The 19897-nt window shown below is 39.1% G+C and overlaps 1 protein-coding gene across 2 annotated transcripts in view; it reads right to left on the bottom strand.

Annotated features, from left to right (window-relative positions):
- Positions 1-19897, bottom strand: part of LOC122809139 (NXPE family member 4-like) — an 820377-nt gene that overhangs the window by 65590 nt on the left and 734890 nt on the right. For both annotated transcript variants that reach the window (XM_044080414.1, XM_044080415.1), the window contains exon 5: positions 13841-14059. In XM_044080414.1, coding sequence (XP_043936349.1) covers positions 13841-14059 — 219 coding nt within the window. The remainder of the gene's footprint in view (positions 1-13840; positions 14060-19897) is intronic.

Here is a 19897-nt window from a genome sequence, read left to right as displayed (position 1 = left end):
TTTCCTTTATCAGACATGGTTTCATTATGAAATTTATTGGTAAATATAACACATTAACAACACATAATACAAAACCAGAATATGTAAGTGAATTAGAGGAATTTAAAGAATGGGTGGTATTCATAGTCTGGGAGTTTGCAGTTACTTAGCAGTTACTGTGAGATCTGCCACTAAATGTGTTTGTATGTAAATAAGATAAGTGCTGAGGGTGATCGCAGTGGTGCAGCAGTTAGTGTTGTCACCTCACAGCAAGAGGTTCTCCAGTTCAATGCTAAGCTGGTGTGCTCTCTGTGCAGAGTCTGCATGTCCTACCTGTGGTCATGTGGGTTTCCTACAGGTACTCTGGTTTCCTCCCACATTCCAAAGACATGCATTAGGTGGATTGGACACTCTAAACTGGCCATAGGTGAGAGAGTGTGTGTGTGTGTGTGTGTGTGTGTGTGTGTGTGTGTGTGTGTGTTTGAATGGTACGGATGAACTACAGTGACAGAGCTAGCCAGCCTGTGGTGTAAACCTTGGTTCGAAATAATTGTCACTGTTGAAATGACACCCCAATCCTATGTGTACAAAGGCAAAAATCAATCCCGCAAAGAAAGGTAAAATAAGCAGTACTGAGAAGACAGACAATCAGTAATACTGTCAGGATGAACACAAAGTTAGACCCGGAAAAAAAGAAAGCATCATATTCACATCACCCGAACATTTTGACTGCTGCCCCATTAACAGAAAATATATTTTTAAGGTTTTAAGAAAAAAAAATAAACCCTACATTTTGAGCAATGAAGTTTGTGGAAAACCTGCCAATCTCTGTGACTTGTCCACTTGGTACACAGGAAGGAAACACTTTAAATGCGATCGTTGAGCTGAAATCCATGCCTTATGTCTTTTAACCAGGTGTGTGTAAAATTTAGAAGTGACATTGCCTTTGTTAGTTATTATGCAGTAAAATAATTTTGCACACATCTGATTATATTCAGACCAAAAATACATGACAAGTAACTGGATTCAGAGCTCAGCAACCACGTTTAAAGTGTTGCCCCGATAACGGAAAAGTACTAAAAAATATAAAAGAACATATAAGGATGCACTGGAAGACTTAGAACATAATGATAAAGAAAAAGAATTATATGAAATAAAGAAAAAATAAAATAATTGGTATTTAGGCAAAGATATTTTTTACAAGGGAAAAGAGAATAATTGTCAAATTACTTAAGCAAATTAGCAAAGGAATATGGTAGTGTAATGAGAGAAATAAAAAATGTAAATGGATAAATAGAAAGAATTCAGGAAAAGATTATGAATAGTGTAATACAGTATGTACAATAAATGTTTAAAGAAAAAGTAAGGTAGTGAAAATAACATGGAAAGTAAAAACGTCAACAGAAAGACAGAATAAGGAGTTGGAAAAGGAGATTTCTTTATATGAGTTAGATAAAGTATTAGAACAAGAAAATATAGAGTCAGCCGAAGGACCAGATGGAATTAGGTATGAAATGTATAAAAATGTAATGTATTGGCATATATATATATATATATATATATATATATATATATATATATATATATATATATATACTTGTGTTTGTTGAAAACGCACTTTTTCAACAAACAGAAGATCAAACACACTTAAGCGAAAGTGCACTACATCGACAGTGCACTTTCACATAAGCCGATTTACTGAAGCACATTACAGAGGGGATAAGGAAATATATCCTTTTCCCCACTGTAGTGCGATCTCGGAGTTAGTATATTTAAGTAGGGGGGTGCATGGGAGCTTGCCCCCCTGCAAAATAGTGTTTAAAGTAGTTTGTTTTGAATCGGCTTTTGCGAAAGTGCACTTTTCGATGTAGTGCACTTTCGCTTAAGTGGGTTTCTATGTTTCTTATTAGTGAATTTGAAATTTCGATCAAGAAACGTAGACCCATATATATATAAATATATATATATATATATATATATATATATATATATATATATATATATATATATATATATATATATCAATCACACGCAACCAACAAGGAAGTAATGAAACATACTTAAAGTCTTTCATTATTGTGGATTGTAGCTCTTTGTTTTTTTACCTTTTAGTTTGTTGAAATTTCCTTAAAGAAGTTGGAGTTGTGCAGCAAGGTTTAAAGTAGATATATACTTTTTTTCACAGATTTTGAATGAATGGTTAAATGAAGGTTTTATATATAAAGATTTATATAGTGGAATACTTAAAGTCATATGAAAGAAGGAAGATAGAAGACAATTAAAACACTAGAGACCAACAGAACTGAACAATAATGATTATAAGATCTTTATAAAAATAATACAGAAATTTGAAACTAAAATGGAAAATATTATGGAAGATATTATATACAGTATAAAGGTGAATGGTTGTCAAGAATCACTATTGATAGAGAAATTGTGGATGATATTATGAATGGAAAAGAAGAAACAAAAATCATGACAGGAGACCTTAGTAAGACATTTGAAATAATTTGGTATGAACTATCATAGATAATAATGAAAGAATATAATATAATATAAGTGAGAAGGTTATGAAATTATGTATGTCAGAATATAGTAACAATAAAGAAAAAATACTTGTAAATGGCTGGTTATGCCAAGGAGTGCAGATGAAGAGTGGTGTAAGACAGGAATGTCCAATGAGTTGCATACACTTTGCATTAGTTATGAATATGATAGTATGTGGAATAAATTACAAAATGAAGGAGGCAGGGTATCTAACACCTGAGGGGTTAAGAATTCCAGTCCTGTTAAAATATGCAGATGATATTATAATTGCAAAAACAAAATTTGGATAAAAGAAGCAATAATTTGAGGTAATAGAGATGGCTTTAAAATAAAGAAAAAAGTAAAGGTTTAGGTGATGTAGTAAAGATAGAGGTATATATATATATATATATATTTTTTTTTTTTTTTACAATGAATGGAATGTTTGTGGTAAGTATAAAATCTGAGAATAAAGATGCAAGTAGAATTCAATGGGAAAAACAACAGAAGAAATATAACAAACGTATTTTCTAGTGAATATATAAACTATCATTCAGGAAAAAAGGTTATTTTATAAAATCAGTACTGATGGGAAAAACAGCATTTTTAATAAAAAGTTATGAGGAAAATTATGTAGAAAAGATTTTGTCATATATATATATATATATATATATATATATATATATATATATATATATATATATATATATGTGTGTGTGTGTGTGTGTGTGCACAGCGGTTAGCGTTGTTGCCTCACAGAAAGAGGTTCTCCAGTTTTATTCTCGGCTGAGGTGCCTTCTGTGCAGAGCCTGTATGTCCTTCCTGCAGTTATGTGGGTTTCCTCTGGGTGCTCTGGTTTCCTCCATCATTCCAAAGACATGCAGTAGGTGTACTGGTCACTCTAAATTGGCAGTAGGTGCTAGTGTGTGTGCAAGGGAGTGGTATGGATGAACTACCATGGCAGGGCTAATCACCCGGTGGTGTTAACCTTGGCTTGAGATGACTGTCACTGTTAAAGTGACATCCTGACCCCATGTGAAAAATAGGACACTGCTATCCCTTCCACTGAGGTGTCAGTTTGAGCCTCACTGCTGAGGTCAGTCACCAGATCCTCATTAATCTCCTTCTGCCATCTACTACAAATTTTCAGCACCAGGGGCTCACTATCACAGTAAGGCTTCATCATGTTAACATGGTACAATTTGTGTCCCTGCCTCCTGCCTAGCATTTCTACCATGTAGTTAACATCACTGACCTTCCTTACTATTTTGAAGGGTCCATCCCAAGCTGCCTGCAGCTTATTGTATTTGACAGGAATGAGAACCATAACCTGCTGTCCCATAGCTTACAGTCAGGCTCGAGCATTCTTGTCATACCAGACCGTTTTCTGCTGCTGGGTTCCTGCCAGGTTCTCCTGGGTCAAGCCCATGAGCTCCCTAAGCCTTGTCCTGAGGTTTAGGACATATGCTACAACAGAAACCTTGTGGGATTCACAATCACCCTCCCACTCACCATAAATCAAATCTAAAGGCCCCCTCACCCTATGGCCATACAGCAACTCAAAGGGTGAAAAAAATGTGGATTCCTGGGTTACCTCCCTGTACACAAAAGGCAGATGGGGCAAATATTTGTCCCACTCTCTCTTAAACTAGTCTGCAAATATCAGTAGCCAAATAGCATGGTCTTTAGTGTACAGCTTAACCTCTCTACAAGACCATTGGTCTGGGGACTGTAGGGGTGGTCTTTATGTTCTTTACCCCAAAGCATTTCCAGAGACAAGCCAGCAGGTCTGACATGAAATTGACACCTATGCCAGTAAGTATTTCTCTTGAGAAACATAACTTTCCTGTTTCTGAGGGCTGCAAATTCCCATCACAATTCGGGTTATCCACCTGGTTGCTGATCTGAGCTGTAACTAAGGCTGAAATCATTTCCTCTTTAGTCAAGTTGGTATGCATCAGTCCTTTGGCTTCATACACCTTGGCCAATTGATTCTTGTCTGCTTGCCATAATCCTCTGCTGACATCTTTACCTGCTTTTCCCTGACTGAACTAAACTAACAAAAATAAATAAATAAATAAAACTGTTGTGAAATGAAACTTTGTATATTTACCTTGTGGCTGCTTGAGAGTAGACACAACTTCAGTGACAACTGCCTACAGGCTACAGAAGTTCAATTAATATCCACACCACTGCTCACCAACATGTGAAGTCCAATCTCTATGCCAGTAATCATGGAGCCTGAATCCTTACCACTGACACTGGAGAGGGATGTTCACTTGGAATAAAAATAGATATACACACTATTTCCAGATGCAGCTCTCTGCATCAAGCACAATTTCCCTTAAGAGCAAATAGGGAACATACTCAGTCTGTACTCTGGGTTTTTCATTCTCTCTCTCTCTCTCTCTCTCCAGGTCCCCAGTAAGACTCTCCACTGGCACAGCTGTAGATTTGAGTCCTTAGCCGAGTGTCCAAGCCAAGTCCTCCAGCACCCTCTCTGTGAAACCAATGTTTCATGTTCTTGCTTCAAGCAGCTGATACACATATTCTTTGAGATTTGATTTTCACACATACACACACACACACACACACACACACACACACACACACACACACACACACACACACACACACACACACACACACACACACACACACACACAAGCGTGTGCGCACACATACACACACACACACACACACACACACACACACACACACACACACACACACACACACACACACACACACACACACACACCTGGGAAAGGCTGGCACAGATTTACTAGCTGTACCTCCTTTTGCCCAGACTATAAGTTACTGCCATCAGACACTCCAAAGCCAGCTACTCTAAGGCTCTTACAAGGATACCCAATTATACTGAGCAAAATTAATATTAGTACAAATGGTAGTGTTTTGACAAATGCAGTAAGGCTTTCAGCAGTAGCCATAGAGTCACTGAATAGATATGAGTACTCTCAAAGGTTAAAATGTTCTCTAAAGGACCAGCCATAATGAAAAGTTTAAATATATTAATAATAAATAATTACAAAACATGAAAATACCAAATACTTACTTACAATAAACACCAGAGTTTCAATCACTGGAAATATTTCAATGACACAGATGCACAGATTCATATAGATACAGTAAAACAGTACTTAACTAATCTCACTATATTTTCCTGAGTGATCTAAAGAGCTACTATTCTCTGGTCACTTACTAGAGCAAGGCAAGATGAACTAGGTGAGGGGTCCTTCTTTGTCATATTCCAAAAACAGAGTGCTCTCAGACTTCTCTCTCATTTGGTATTAAAACATTGTTTTTTGTCTTAGATTACAGAATTACATCATATACATCTGGTCATCTGATTTCTGGTTCCCATGCTACCCCCATTGTTAGAAACTGAACCAGCACACATGTGGTACCATACACACAGATAGAGCTTTGCTGAGATGTGTTATAGCATATTATAGCTATAAAACCATAAAACACTTCCACTCTTCCTACAGCAGCTAATAAACCATTCTCTGACACATACATTTAGTCTCTGGCTGTGATCATAATTGTAAGATACAATCTTTATGACCGAAATCAGGTAATTTAATTTACTATTTTTCAAAGTTAGCTGGACTGACATTAACCCCCTTCTCTTCCAGTATAGTCTGTTAAAACATTTACATTTAATCAGTTACAATACAGTCAGGTCCCACTGTTGGTACATTTCTAACACATGCAGCTTTGCAAATACATTTTGCAACAAAAGCATCTGTACAAATCAGTTTGATACACAAATGACATACAATTATTTACAAATTTTCAGCTAGCTGTGCTGGCATATGTTACACATCCACTGCCCTACTTCTCCTGGCATAGCTGGCAATACCTCATATCATCACAGCATCTAATTATGCATTCATTTGCTTATTTTTATTCACAGCCATCTCACATTAGTGTAAGTGTCCTCTGTGAATGAGAGCTTAGGTGTGCTCATTCATGGACAGCACAGCTAGCCTTATTGCATTCATGTAATGACTATGAATACCACCCATTTGTCTCAAGAAAAGGATAATTTTATAGTACTTAATGACAGTAGAGGTAGACACCATTACCCTTTCATATGTATTCTATTCTTACTGATATGATAAACTATTTGCAAGGTACAGATTTAAAACTGAGTGAGACAGTGAACTAAAGAGAACAGAAATATTTATCTACAGCTAAAAGAAATAGTCAAGGAGATTCTATATTCATGCACATGGTCAATGCTCTGAATAAAAAAAATAATTTGAATCATAAAGTGTCAATAGGGTTAGAAAAAGTGAAATTGGCTTAATATATATATATATATATATATATATATATATATATATATATATATATATATATATATATATATATATAATTACTATGAGAAGGACAACATAGACTAATAAATGAATTAACAATAAAGTTTAAAATTAATGCAAAGCAAAATATAAAACATTTGGAAAGTACTAAAACAGTTGCTGTTATAAAAGACATTTAGCATGCTTTCAGAATTTATGAAAATATTAAAAATAATAAAGGAAATATAGTCCATAGCAAAGTTAAACTGGAAGCTTTCATAAAATAAAACACAACATCTAAATAAATTATATATGTCTGGTAATGACACCTAATGTTTTATTACACACTAGAAATCAGATTAATAAAAATTAAAAGATAACAGAGCTTCAGAAAATGACAGAATGTTATTTCCACAGAATATAACAGATAATTTAAATATGATTTATTTATAAAGATACCATAATTTAAAGTAACTATTTCCTCTTTACATTGTATGCTAGTCTTAATAAAGTATTTGTCTATATTGACAGACATGATTAAAACATTTAACAACATTAGTACATAAATATCAATAGGGATTCACAATTCGTATATGCATGTTAGACAACGTCAAAAGGTTGCTTCTATTAATTGACTATGCTGAATATTAAAATAAAGATCATACAATAGTGAGCTTAGATATCCAAAATATAGCTGAATATTTAAATTGGAAATCTTTATAAAGTTCTAGAATATTTTAGCTCCCCCAAAGATTATAAGGTTTATGTGGAAATTGGGTCTTCTTTATCTTCCTCAATTGACATAAAAAGTGAACCAAACAAGCCTTCCACTACCTTCACTGTTGATTATATTAATCATGGAATGTATGGCTAATGTTATCAATTTAATTAAAAATATTAAAGGATTCAATATTTAAGGAAAACTTGAGTCTAAAATTCAGTTAAGTGCAGACTCAGACACAGCTCCACATGGTCCTGTTGAGTCTTCCTGGCTACAGAGAACTGAAAAAAGTGACTGCTTTCCTGATTAAGTATCCTGCTGTTTTTTATATTTGTTTTACCTTCTACTGCTTACCTAGAGCAAGCTTTAACTGTTTTCATAGTTATTTACTGCATTTTTTATTATCTGCACTTAAAAATACATTTTAGTCGAAATTAGTCTAATTCAAGTCGAAAAGTGTTTGTTTGCTGTTTAATTTAATTGTTTGGCTGCCCACTAAAGTGTGTTAGCCTGTACTACTGACTTATTGCCTTTTCTGCATTTCTGTGTGTTTCTATTTCAAAACAAAAAAACAAAAAAATATTCCTTGTTTTCCTGCCTCTCCTAAACTAGTTAGACCAGTGTACAGGCCTTGCTGTATCCTGGGCTGTGTTGTAGTTCCTGTGTTGTCCACTGCCTTACTTGGATAGAAGGAAGTTTCTTAGCTCACCAGTGGGAGTGGGGAGCCTTGAATAGCCTACCTGTCCTTGAGAGAAGTGACCTCAGCACAAGAAGCTGTAGTAATTGGTCATTTTGGACCATTTCTAGCTCTTTTGAAGTTCCCTGGTTAAAATCTGCCTCTGGCATTTTTTTGAAGCCATATTGCTCAGACACAGCTCCACGTGGTCCTGTTGAGTCTTCCTGGCTACAGAGAACTGAAAAAAGCGACTGCTTTCCTGATTAAGTATCCTGCTGTTTTTATATTTGTTTTACCTTCTACTGCTTACCTAGAGCAAGCTTTAACTGTTTTCATAGTTATTTACTGCATTTTTTATTACCTGCACTTAAAAGTACATTTTAGTCGAAATTAGTCTAATTCAAGTCGAAAAGTGTTTGTTTGCTGTTTAATTTAATTGTTTGGCTGCCCAGTAAAGTGTGCTAGCCTGTACTACTGACTTATTGCCTATTCTGCATTTAGCGCGGAGTTGCCACTACAGCACCATCGGGCAGCGCCGGTTAAACAAGGTTAAACTATTTCTGTCTCCGTAAAGTCTGCTCTTCATTTTTTCCCTTAGAACTGCTCTACTTGTAATCTAAACAGTCTATTCTCTATCTGTAAAGCGCAGCACTTGTTCCTAAAGCATTTTTTAGTCAGGTAAAGCACTTCTATATTATACAAAGTACTTCACTAGCATAAAACCCCCTTGAGTACCCACTTCCCTATAGGTCCTTTCTGACTCAGTTACACAGCAAACTGTTTCATTTCTTCTAGCATGTGAAAGGGTCAGTTGCTAGCGTCCTCTCCTGCTCAGCTGGTGAATCTGGGAATATCGAGGCAATGTTACAATTGCCTCATGTACACGGACAACCCTCTCCTCCTCCCACAAAACACAAATACATGCGAGAGATGCAACTATATAGCCAAACTGGAGGCTGAGCTCTCTCAACTCAGGACTGGCAAAACCAGACAGGAGGAGAAGGTAACCACACACACCATAAACCCAGTCTCACATAGAACTATCGCAACTACAAATCAAACACATAAACACACAAAGACATACTCAGAGGCACTGATCAAAAATCTACCAAAACAGCAGAGGCCTCCAAAGCAGACTCCCAAACAACTGCCATCTCATGACATAACACAAGCAACACATAGATCACAAAGTCAGTGTGCAAATCAGTCACAGCTCTTAAGGCCAAACACAATGCCAGACACACTTGTCATAGGTGACTCCATAGTCAGACACACTGATGTCCCACTCACCAGACTGAACAAGGAGAGGGTCACAGTAAGCTGCCTGTCGGGCGCTAGAATCCGCCACATAACACAAGCACTCAGGTCACTCCACAGCAATTACAAGTATGACTCAGTCATTGTCCATGCCGGTGTGAATGACCTGAGATGTACCTCCCTGGACTACATGAAAAGAGACATAAAGGAGCTCTCAGATTATGTAGCCCAGGCTGGTATGACCCTGACCCTGAGCAGTATCCTACCTTCACCAAGAATGATGCCACAACACAGAGACAAAATGATCAGTTTTAATAATTTGCTTAATTTCTGGTGTCATTCTAAGGGGATCCAATGTCTGTCTGTCTGGAATGACATGCTTGACAAGCCACGCTGCTTCGCAAGAGATGGCTTGCACCTGTCACCCCTGGGTTTCCGGATATTGGCAAAGGCTCTTGCCACCCCCATAGTGCCTTTTTTAGACAAGGCTCAAATTCTAAACCCACCACCCTAGAAAACAATAATGGAAAAAAACTAAGGGTAATGCTGCTCAATGCCAGAAGTCTAAATCTCAAGATGCACGCCCTCGAAGCCCTCCTCAGTATGGAGAACATCGATGCCTGTGCTGTGACTGAAACCTGGTTCAAGGCTCCTGAGAGCACCCCGGCACTATCAGGTTTTACCTCATATCATGCGTTCTGGCCCCAAAACCCGGACCGTACCACAAAAGGAGGGGGTGTATCCATATTGATCAAGGATACCCACACCTCCAGGCTGGTGGCAACTCACAAAGCATCAGAGACCATTCAGGTGCAATTAACCATAGGCAAAACTGCTCTACAGTTTGTAGCATGTTACAGGCCACCCTCTCAAACTCAGGAACCCCACACAGCCTTCCTGAAGACACCGAAGAGTATAAATGTCTCTCCAAACACCATCATATTGGGTGACTTCAACTACCCAAACATAGACTGGGAACATTACTCAAGCCCCAATACCATAGCCCAAAGGTTCCTGGAGTTCATAAACTCAAATGCTATGGAACAACTTGTCACCATTCCCACAAGAGGTGAAAATATACTAGACCTGATCATCACAAACATGGGGACAAAATGCTCCACACCAGACGTATATCCCTCATTGGTGAGATCAGACCATAAACTAATCTCACTGGAGATCCACATCCCGCCCCCACCCCCAACAAAAAAGACCACAGTAAAGAACTTCTCAAAAGCCATCTTCACAGTTCTTAAGACTGGTGTGGTATCCTTCAAGGCCCCTGAGCCATTGGAAACCACAACCCACGCTGCTGAATCCCTTACAAATGCTTTCTACGAGCACCTCCAGGATTGCATGGATCAAGCAATCCCAAATAAAATCAAGACCCTTTCCACCAAAGGCAAGCACCCGATCTGGTGGACCCCAGCCATAAACAAACTTTACAACAAGAGGAGAAAGCTACTACAAGATAGAGCAAAATCCCTAAAAGGGAAGACATCTCTGATCAATACTAGTAAAAAACTACGATCACTCATAAAATCATCCAAGGCCAACTTTGAGAGAAAAATTGCCAAGGACTCAAAAGACAATCATAAGGCCTTCTTTAGCTATGTTAGAAATCTGGGTGGAAACTCCCAGATATGCTCAGAATTAGTCCAAAATGATACAAAAATCACTGAACCCACAGACATTGCAAACATACTGGCAGACAGGTTCAGTGAAAATTTCTCCCCTCCCTCCCCCCCAAAAGGAGAAATATCTATCCCAGCAGAGTGTAGCCTCCCAATCATCTCAAATACCCAGGTGAGAGCTGCTCTCTCTAAAGCTAAAAACACAGCATCAATGGGACCGGATGGTGTCCCCGGCTGTGTGCTACACGAACTCAATGAGGAACTAAACCCACACATAAGGCTGCTGTTTAATCTTAGCCTTACCACAGGATACGTACCCAAAGAGTGGCGTACGGCAACTGTGGTCCCACTCCACAAAGGCGGTGCTTCTACGGACCCTGGTAATTACCGCCCCATAAGCTTAACAAGCCTGGTCTGCAAAGCTATGGAGAGGATCATAATGGAACTCATAAATAAAGACATAGGGGACCTACAGACATTGGATCCTACCCAATTCGGCTTTGTCAAGGGCAGATCATGCCTCTTGAACTTGGTCGACTTTTGAAACAGTCACCAAGGCCATTGATGAGGGTAAGGCAGTTCACACAGCCTACCTTGACCTTGCAAAAGCTTTCGACACAATACCCCACTCGGGTATCATAGAAAAGCTCACCAGCTTAAATGTAAACCCATATGTCACAAGATGGGTTGCAAACTGGCTCAAGGACAGAACCCACAGGGTTAGAGTTGCTGGTGCCATGTCAGACTCCAAGCCTGTCACAAGCGGTGTCCCACAGGGCTCAGTCCTGGGCCCCCTCTTGTTCGGCATCTACTTTTCAGAAGTGCAGGCAAACATAGGAGGATTGTGGCTGACAAAGTTTGCAGATGACTGCAAACTGGGCGCCATAGTTGAAAATCCATCAGACACAGATATCCTTCAGAGAAGTCTCATAGAAATGGATAACTGGTGCCAGAGCCATGGCCTTAAGCTACACACCAAAAAATGTATAGTCATACCCTTTGGTAAAAACAAGGTAACCCCAAGTTACCACATAGGTGGCAATCCATTAAGCACAGAAGAGGTTATCAGGGACCTGGGGACCCAAGTTGACAGTAACCTTTCTTTTGACACTCACATTGCCAAAGTGGTTAGCAGGACCTTCTACATTGCCCACATGATTATGAAGGGATTCACATCCAGCTCAAGGGAGGTCATTGTTCCCCTGTACTCTTCACTTATCAGACCAATGATTGAGTACAATGCTCCATTCGGAATGTATCTTACCCGACACCTGCAGCAATTGGAAAGACCCCAAAAGTTCCTCACCAAAAGGATAAAGGGGCTCAAAAATATGCCATATGCTGCCCGACTGAAGAAACTCCAGCTCTAGTCAGTCGCATACCATCTGCTCAGAGGTGACCTGTGCCTGACATACAAGGCCATGTCCAACCCAGAATTAATGGACATGCTCCACCTCAAAAAATCCAAATCCACCAGAGCCACAAGAGCAAGAGACTTAAACCTCAACACGGATATAAATAGGACGTGCTGGAGGGACAGATTCATCACCAAGAGACTCCCTATGCTGTGGAACAGAATCCCGGTCCATGTGAGACAGAGCACCTTGCTGGCTCTGTTCAAGAGGAATCTTGACCAGTGGATGGGAGATCGTAGGTTTACCCCGGGGATCATCTCTGTATCACTGCTGGACAGAGGCACAGCAAACTAATGGGTATAGTATTCTTCAACCTAAGGGGTGGTGAAAGCCACACAACTCTGGCTAGGCTTATAAATGCCCTAGGGCAGATAGCCTAGTATGAACCTATGAACTTATGAACCTATAATTCTAACTAATATGAAAACTCAATAACATTACAGTATTGCATATTTAAAGAATTCTTTCAAATGCCCCACATTTAAATTTAATGAAAATGAAACTTCTACATTTATTAATGTATATTGCTATTAGAATTTTGAAAACCACTTCCCTCTTTTTGATCAGACAAGTATGAAATATCAAGCTATATATTTTTTCTACAATGATCAAATATATCTTTTGTGCATAAAGATCAGTACCATCTTCTTTTGCCTCTATTATCTATTGCAAGAAGAATAAATTACAAATTTCAAAAGGTCCACCTCTCTAGCATGTTCAGTGTTCATCAAATTAACTAGAGAATTGTGCAGAAATTAGGTTAGTACCATTATAACATATATAATATATTTAATATTATAACATATATTATAAAAATATACAGTTACAATTTTTTTATTCTGGCTTAAGTCAGGAATGCTTTTAAAATAAACTGAAAATTATTAAAGCCATTTTGATAAGTAATAAAAAAATGTGTATAATATGAAGACATGTCTTTATATATTGTATACAGTTATTTTTTTATTTACATAGTTAGTCTATTATAGTTTACATGGTTTAAGATTGCACACAAATGAAATATGTTAAGATATAATATTGGAAAAGAGTTTATACAATTGCAGATATTTTATAATGAAGTAGAAAATAAATAAATACATATTTATATAACATGGGGTCCCAAATTACAAATACATGAGACTAGATGCAGTAAAAAAGAAGAAAAAAGAATCAAGTTGTACAGCTAAAATCAAGTTCCCACTGTGGTAGCAAATGTTTTGTGTATACTATAGTCTGAAAATAATTTAAGTCCTTCAAATTAGACAACTAACATATACGAATATATTTCATCAAAACTTAAAATTACTTACATGGTACTTGGTTTACAAGGTATTCCCACCATTGTCGTGATGTTGAGTCACCAATAGAATATATCTTTTTTCCTTTCAAACACTGTACTACTTTTTCTTCTGTGTGAAACTGTTGCATTTGACATTCAGAAGGATTCCATGTGCCATTAAAGACAAATCCAGTTGAGTCCTTAGGTTCAAAAGGTTTGACAGCACATGGTGGCATCTTAATAGCCTGATCTGTCAAAAAAAAAAAAAGTAAAACCAACACGTTTATAGTTATCTGTTAATTATAATAATGATACTTTCTGCAGGTATATTATTTTAAAACAATTGCAGTTGAATGTTTTTTAAGTAGATGTGATGCATAAAATATGTTGCTAGTGAACTGCAACATCCACAGCATGGCTTAATTGTCGGTGGGATACTTTTCTTTGCATTAATTAATGAAAAACTGTAAGCAGGATTTTTTTTAATTGTGCTTATTGACCAGCATAGTCATACTCTAGAAGAATATCACCTTCACTGAATACTTATAAAGATACACTCTTGCTACACAAGGTTTTAGCAATAAGCTGCCTGGCATGACTACATGAAAGTAGTACAAGTAGAGTGTTTTTTTTTTTGATTGGCAAGAAATGAAAACTACAGGATTAATCATACATTGCAGTATGCATAGTATAGAAATCAAATAGCATCATTGTACATAGATGAGAGTCATTCTGCTTAGAGAATTTAAAGGTATATACAACGCAGAAGTAGAAAGTTAAACAATGGGGAGAAGATAATAAAGATGTAGGATTCATCAAATCCCAGTTGAGGCAATAATATTTGGTGAAAGTATGCACCAAAGACCATCTGGCAATGATACAAAGTGTGGAAAGAAAACTCTTTTGAAGTAAACATTGGATGAAGCAACTCTGCTAATAGATTGGAGTTGGGAATTGATTACAACATTTTCCAGAGAGTGGCACACTGTATGGTAGCAAAAGATAATGCATTTGGCACTCCACTTGAAAAGTGCCTATTTTGCAGCACCTTTCAAGAGTAAAACAGATGAAAAACTCTTCCATCTTTCTAAATTTACTCACCAATTTTAGATGACATTTTCCCTGTTTTAAATCCATAAAGAAAACTGGGACATGAATAGAATGGTTGAAGGATAGGTTGGAAATTACTTTAAAAAATGTCCTAAGGGACATAAAGTCCTTATTAAAAATAGATTTGAGCTTAAATATTGGATAGGCAAGCCTTCCAGATGGGAGGGGGTCCACAAATAAAGATGCAGATGTAATACTCTTATGGAATAACTTAATCAGCTGGTCTGGATCTCTGCCCTGTCATCCACAAGTTCATGATATGTTGAAATAGTTTATAGATACATGTTGACCCAAAGTGCTTCATCCAAACTAAGAACTATTTCGACCCTGCACCACCTTACTAATGTGTGATAACCATAACCCAAACACTAACATTAACCCTAGCACTAACCATAACCTTACACATTAGCTTACCAACACCATTTCGTTAACAATAACCCTAAGCAAGACCCACACACTCACACACACACACACACACACACACACACACACACACACACACACACACACACACACACACACACACACACACACATCAAATATACCAGTACACAAACATGCCAAAACATCTATATCCTGTTTCCTAGCTCTTAATCTTACCATAACACACAAACACATGCAAAAACATTTGTTACAAAGTTTCGTCATTACTGCCCAGTAATATTAAACATTGCATGCTTTGATTATTCCTGCATTGACAAAGCATGCATTCAACCATTTCTGACACCAGAAAATCTTTCAACCAATGCATTGTTTGACCAAATGCATGAACCTAGTGACTGTTGTGGAGTTTGTGGAGCTGTAGTATTGGGGCAGACTGAGAGAAGGATCCACATGTGTGTTGCTTTGAGTGGAGAAGGTCATGTCCCTTTCTATAAAAAGGGATGGTCAGAGATAGGAAGACAAAAACTTTGGAACAAATGCCTAGAGTGAGGACTCTGGTTGGCATTACCATGGAAGTTATCTGGAGGAGCCTAGGAGAGGATTTGGGGAAGATTTGCTGAATGAATTAACTGATGCCTTTGGCTGTAATGAAGTGGTGGAAGCATTTAGGTTTGCACCTTGATGGAGAGTGGACTTAAAGAACTCTGAGCTACTAGTTAAACTGCAACTGAGTTGTGAGTTAATGACTGAACCAGCTATGTGGTATGAAAAGTTTGCTGTCATTGTTAATAATGAGTTTGCACATTTTAACACGGTAAGGAAACTGTAAGTGTTGGGGGACAATTAAGGTTAGCAGTGCACCAGTCCCTCCCCCTGCCCCAACCTCACCTCAGCACATTACCTTAAGAAAAAATATTCTCTAATAATACCATTAATCAAGACACTTGGACACAGCAAACACACACTTGCATACAAACATCTACTACACTAAAACTATTTGCTTGTCTAACTCCAACTCTAACCATAATTAGCAAATAGATAAACACTTTGACCCATAAACATAGTGCCTTAATGTATCCCCTTACCTAACCATATCCTGCAATCATGTACACATATACTTACAAACCACATACATAAGCCTCTTTAGCTTTTTCAGCAGCCCAGAAATTCAGCTAGCCAGATGTTCTATATAGCAAACATATTGTAGAAAGGAGGTGGTGCTGCGGTAGCGTTGTCGCCTCACAGCAAGACGTTGTCCCTTTCGATTCTCAGCTAAAGCATCTTCTGTATGGAGACATGCGTGAATGGGCGTACCTTCGTTGAAGGTTGTACATCAGGGCTGGCAACTCGGTACGTAAAAATCTGCTGCCAATCATTAGCGGACCGGAGTTCCACTGTGGTGACCCCTAACCGGGAAAATCTGAAAGATACAACATTGTAGAAAGGACCTGGGGTTAACCCTGTCAACAAGATGAACTGCTACCAGATAAACACACACACACACACACACACACACACACACACACACGCACGCGCACACACACACACACACACACACACACACACACATGCACGCGCACACACACACACACACACACACACACACACACACACACACACACACACACACACACACACAAACTTAATGTTTGAATTCTAAATGTACTGGGAAGCTTCTTATTCCATAATCTTGCAATGTGTTGTGTTATGTATCTGTCACATTGTTCTGTTGTTGATAAAGAATAGTTTTGTAAAGTCTTACCATAACTATAGATGTCCTTCTCTTACATGTTGCAGCATTCTTAGTGTGGGATTCCCCACCTCAGGTGACAAGAACGTCGGCTCCTATACAAAAGCTTAAGCCTGGCTGCTGTAGGTGTGTGGGATGTCACATGTAGGGCCATAAACCAGGGGCCTTGAATGTGACATCTGCACGCACAGACCTTAGAACTTGAAGCCCAGTCAGACACTCCTAAAGAGAGTAACAAGTGATGTCAGCCTAAAGTGCAAAGTGTCATATGCTGGCTAGTCTGCTCTTGATCTAGGGTAGAGCTTCCTAGTGCATAAGAGATATGTCCATAATCCAAAATAAATACAAGGGGTTTAAAGGGAGGGAAGGAATACTGCAACATGGAAGAGAAGGACATTTATGGTTATCTATGTCCTTCTACTCCAATGTTGCAGTATTCTTAGTGTGGGAGAGTACCACAGCTTAATTAGAGGGAAGTGTGGAGGTAGAAGTACAAGATTCCAGAAAACCCTGCAGGATTGCTCTAGCAAACCTTGCCCTGGCTCTGGAGATGTGCTCCAATTTGTAGTGTTTGGTGAAGGTGTGAATTGTGGATCAGGTGGCTGCTTCCAGAGTGAGGGCTGTGTCTAACCCTTTGAGGAAGGCTTTGGAAGTAGCCATGCCTCTGGTAGAGTGAGCTCTTACTGTCTGGGGTAAGTGCTTGCCATGGTGTGAGTAGCAGAAGGAAATGGATTTTCTGATCCAACATGAAATAGTTTGTTTGGAGACTGCCTTGCCCAGAGCCCTGGAGTGGAAGGATACAAATATTTGGCTAGATTTTCTGAAGGATTTAGTTTTATCTAGGTAGAATCTAAGTTGTCTGTGCACATCCAGGGAATGGAGAAGCCTCTCACTATCACTGGCGGGAGACGGAAAGAAGGTAGACAGGTGAATGGATCGGTTTAAGGACAGTTCATTGACCACTTTAGACATGAAGGAAGGGTTAGTGCACAGGGTCACCCTGTCCTTGTGGAATGTGGTTTGGAGGGGCAGACTATGAGAACCTGCAACTCTGACACTCTCCTAGTAGAAGTTATGGCCACCAACAGGACAGTCATCCATGTACACATTTGGAGCGTAGCAGTGCTAGCTGGTTCAAATGGGGCCAGTGTTAGTTTTTCCAGAATGTAGTTTAGGTCCAAGGGGGGTGGGATGGGTTTTCTTGGTGGTATGATGTGCAAGACCCCTCTCAGGAAAAGTTTTACATCCAGCCTGGATAGCAAAGGGGGATCTAGAGGTAGACAAGCTGAAATGACTGAAAGGTAGACTTTCACATGACGAGTATGAAAAGCCATCCTTAATGAGCTCACACACATAGGCAAGGACTAGGGATGAGTCTGCCTGGCCAGGGTCCCTGTCCTTATGTAGACACCATTTGGAGAATCTCTCCCATTTTGATAAGTATGATTTCCTAGTAGCAGTTTTTCTGGCCTCCCTCAGGACTGTAAGCAAGTCCTCTGAGTAGTGATGTCTGAAAGAGAAAAGAAGTTTATCACCCAGAGTGTAAGGCCTAACATCTGTTGGTGTGAATTAGAGTTCCCTTTTACTATGCGAGTAGGTCCACCTTCTGGGGTAACTTGTGGTGTTTGCCCTTGGCTAATGACAGAAGTAGGGGGAACCAGTGTTGCCTTGGCTAGCAGGGAGTCACCAGCAAGATTATTGGTTTGTCCTTCCTGATTTTCAGTAGGACCTCATAGATTAGTGGGAAGGGTGGAAAAGCATATAGAAACAGTCACTTCCATGGAATGCTGACAGCATCCACCCTCCAGGCAAGTGGAGAGTGATCCTTGGTGCAAAGTTTGTTCAACTGTCTGTTCTGGGGGGGGGGGCAAACAGATCTACTTGAGGTGTGCCCGACCAGTGGACAATGTCTAGAAAAGTCTCCCTGTTTAACATCCACTCGTGTTGTAGACAGGATGTTCTGCTGAGAATATCTGCTTTTTTGTTGTTCTGAGAGGGGCTGTATGAAGCTTGCAGGGTTAAGTTGTGTGTGGAGGTGAGGTCTCAAACTTGTAAAGTTATCCAGCATAGGAGGTAAGCTCTGGTCCCTCCTTGTTTGTTGAGATACCACATTACTGTGGTGTTATCTGAATATCTGAAGGGGACCGGATTGGAGGATAGGAAAGAAAGCCTTCTGGACCAGAAGAATTTCAGTCATTTCCCTTACATTGGTATGCTTCTTTTGAAGGGTAGGATTGCATGCCTCCTATACTTTGAAACTTTTCAAGGTGCTCCCCCACCCTAGGTCTGATGCATCTGTGTGCATAGGTTGGGTTGGGGAGGGGATTTTAAGTGGAAGTCTCAGGTTCTGAAGGATTTGTTGAATCCACCACCTTAGTTCTGTTTTGAGGCAGGGCAGAATGGAAATTTGTTGCTCTAGGGAGTGTTGGTGTTGTGACCACACATTTTTCGGATACCATTGTAACTTTCACATGAGCATTCTAGCTAGGGGAAGCATAGGGATGGTGGCTGCCATCAGCCCCAGGAGTTGCAAGAATTGTCTTGCAGATAAGTGAGGAAGTAGTAATAGGTTTGGAAGTGACTGGAGAGAGACAGGACTTTGTCCTGGGGGAGGAAAGCCTGCATCAGGTCTGTTCTGATCCTGCAGCCCAGAAGATTTTGTCTTGCTGCGGGAGTAAGAAAGATTCTGTAGGTTGAGGGTGAAACCCAGGTTTTGCAGTAGGGAAATGGTGAACCTGAGATGGTTTTGTAGAATGTCTTCTGTTTCTGCTAGAAGGAGAACGTCATCTAGGTAAGGAGAGATTTGGACACCTTTGGTCCTGCAGTAAGTAATGGCTGGGGTTA

Source organism: Protopterus annectens, chromosome 8.part0, assembly GCF_019279795.1.
Source record: "Protopterus annectens isolate FY-2018-M chromosome 8.part0, PAN1.0, whole genome shotgun sequence".
NCBI lineage: Eukaryota > Metazoa > Chordata > Ceratodontiformes > Protopteridae > Protopterus > Protopterus annectens.
This window is presented reverse-complemented; position numbering and strand designations above follow the sequence as displayed.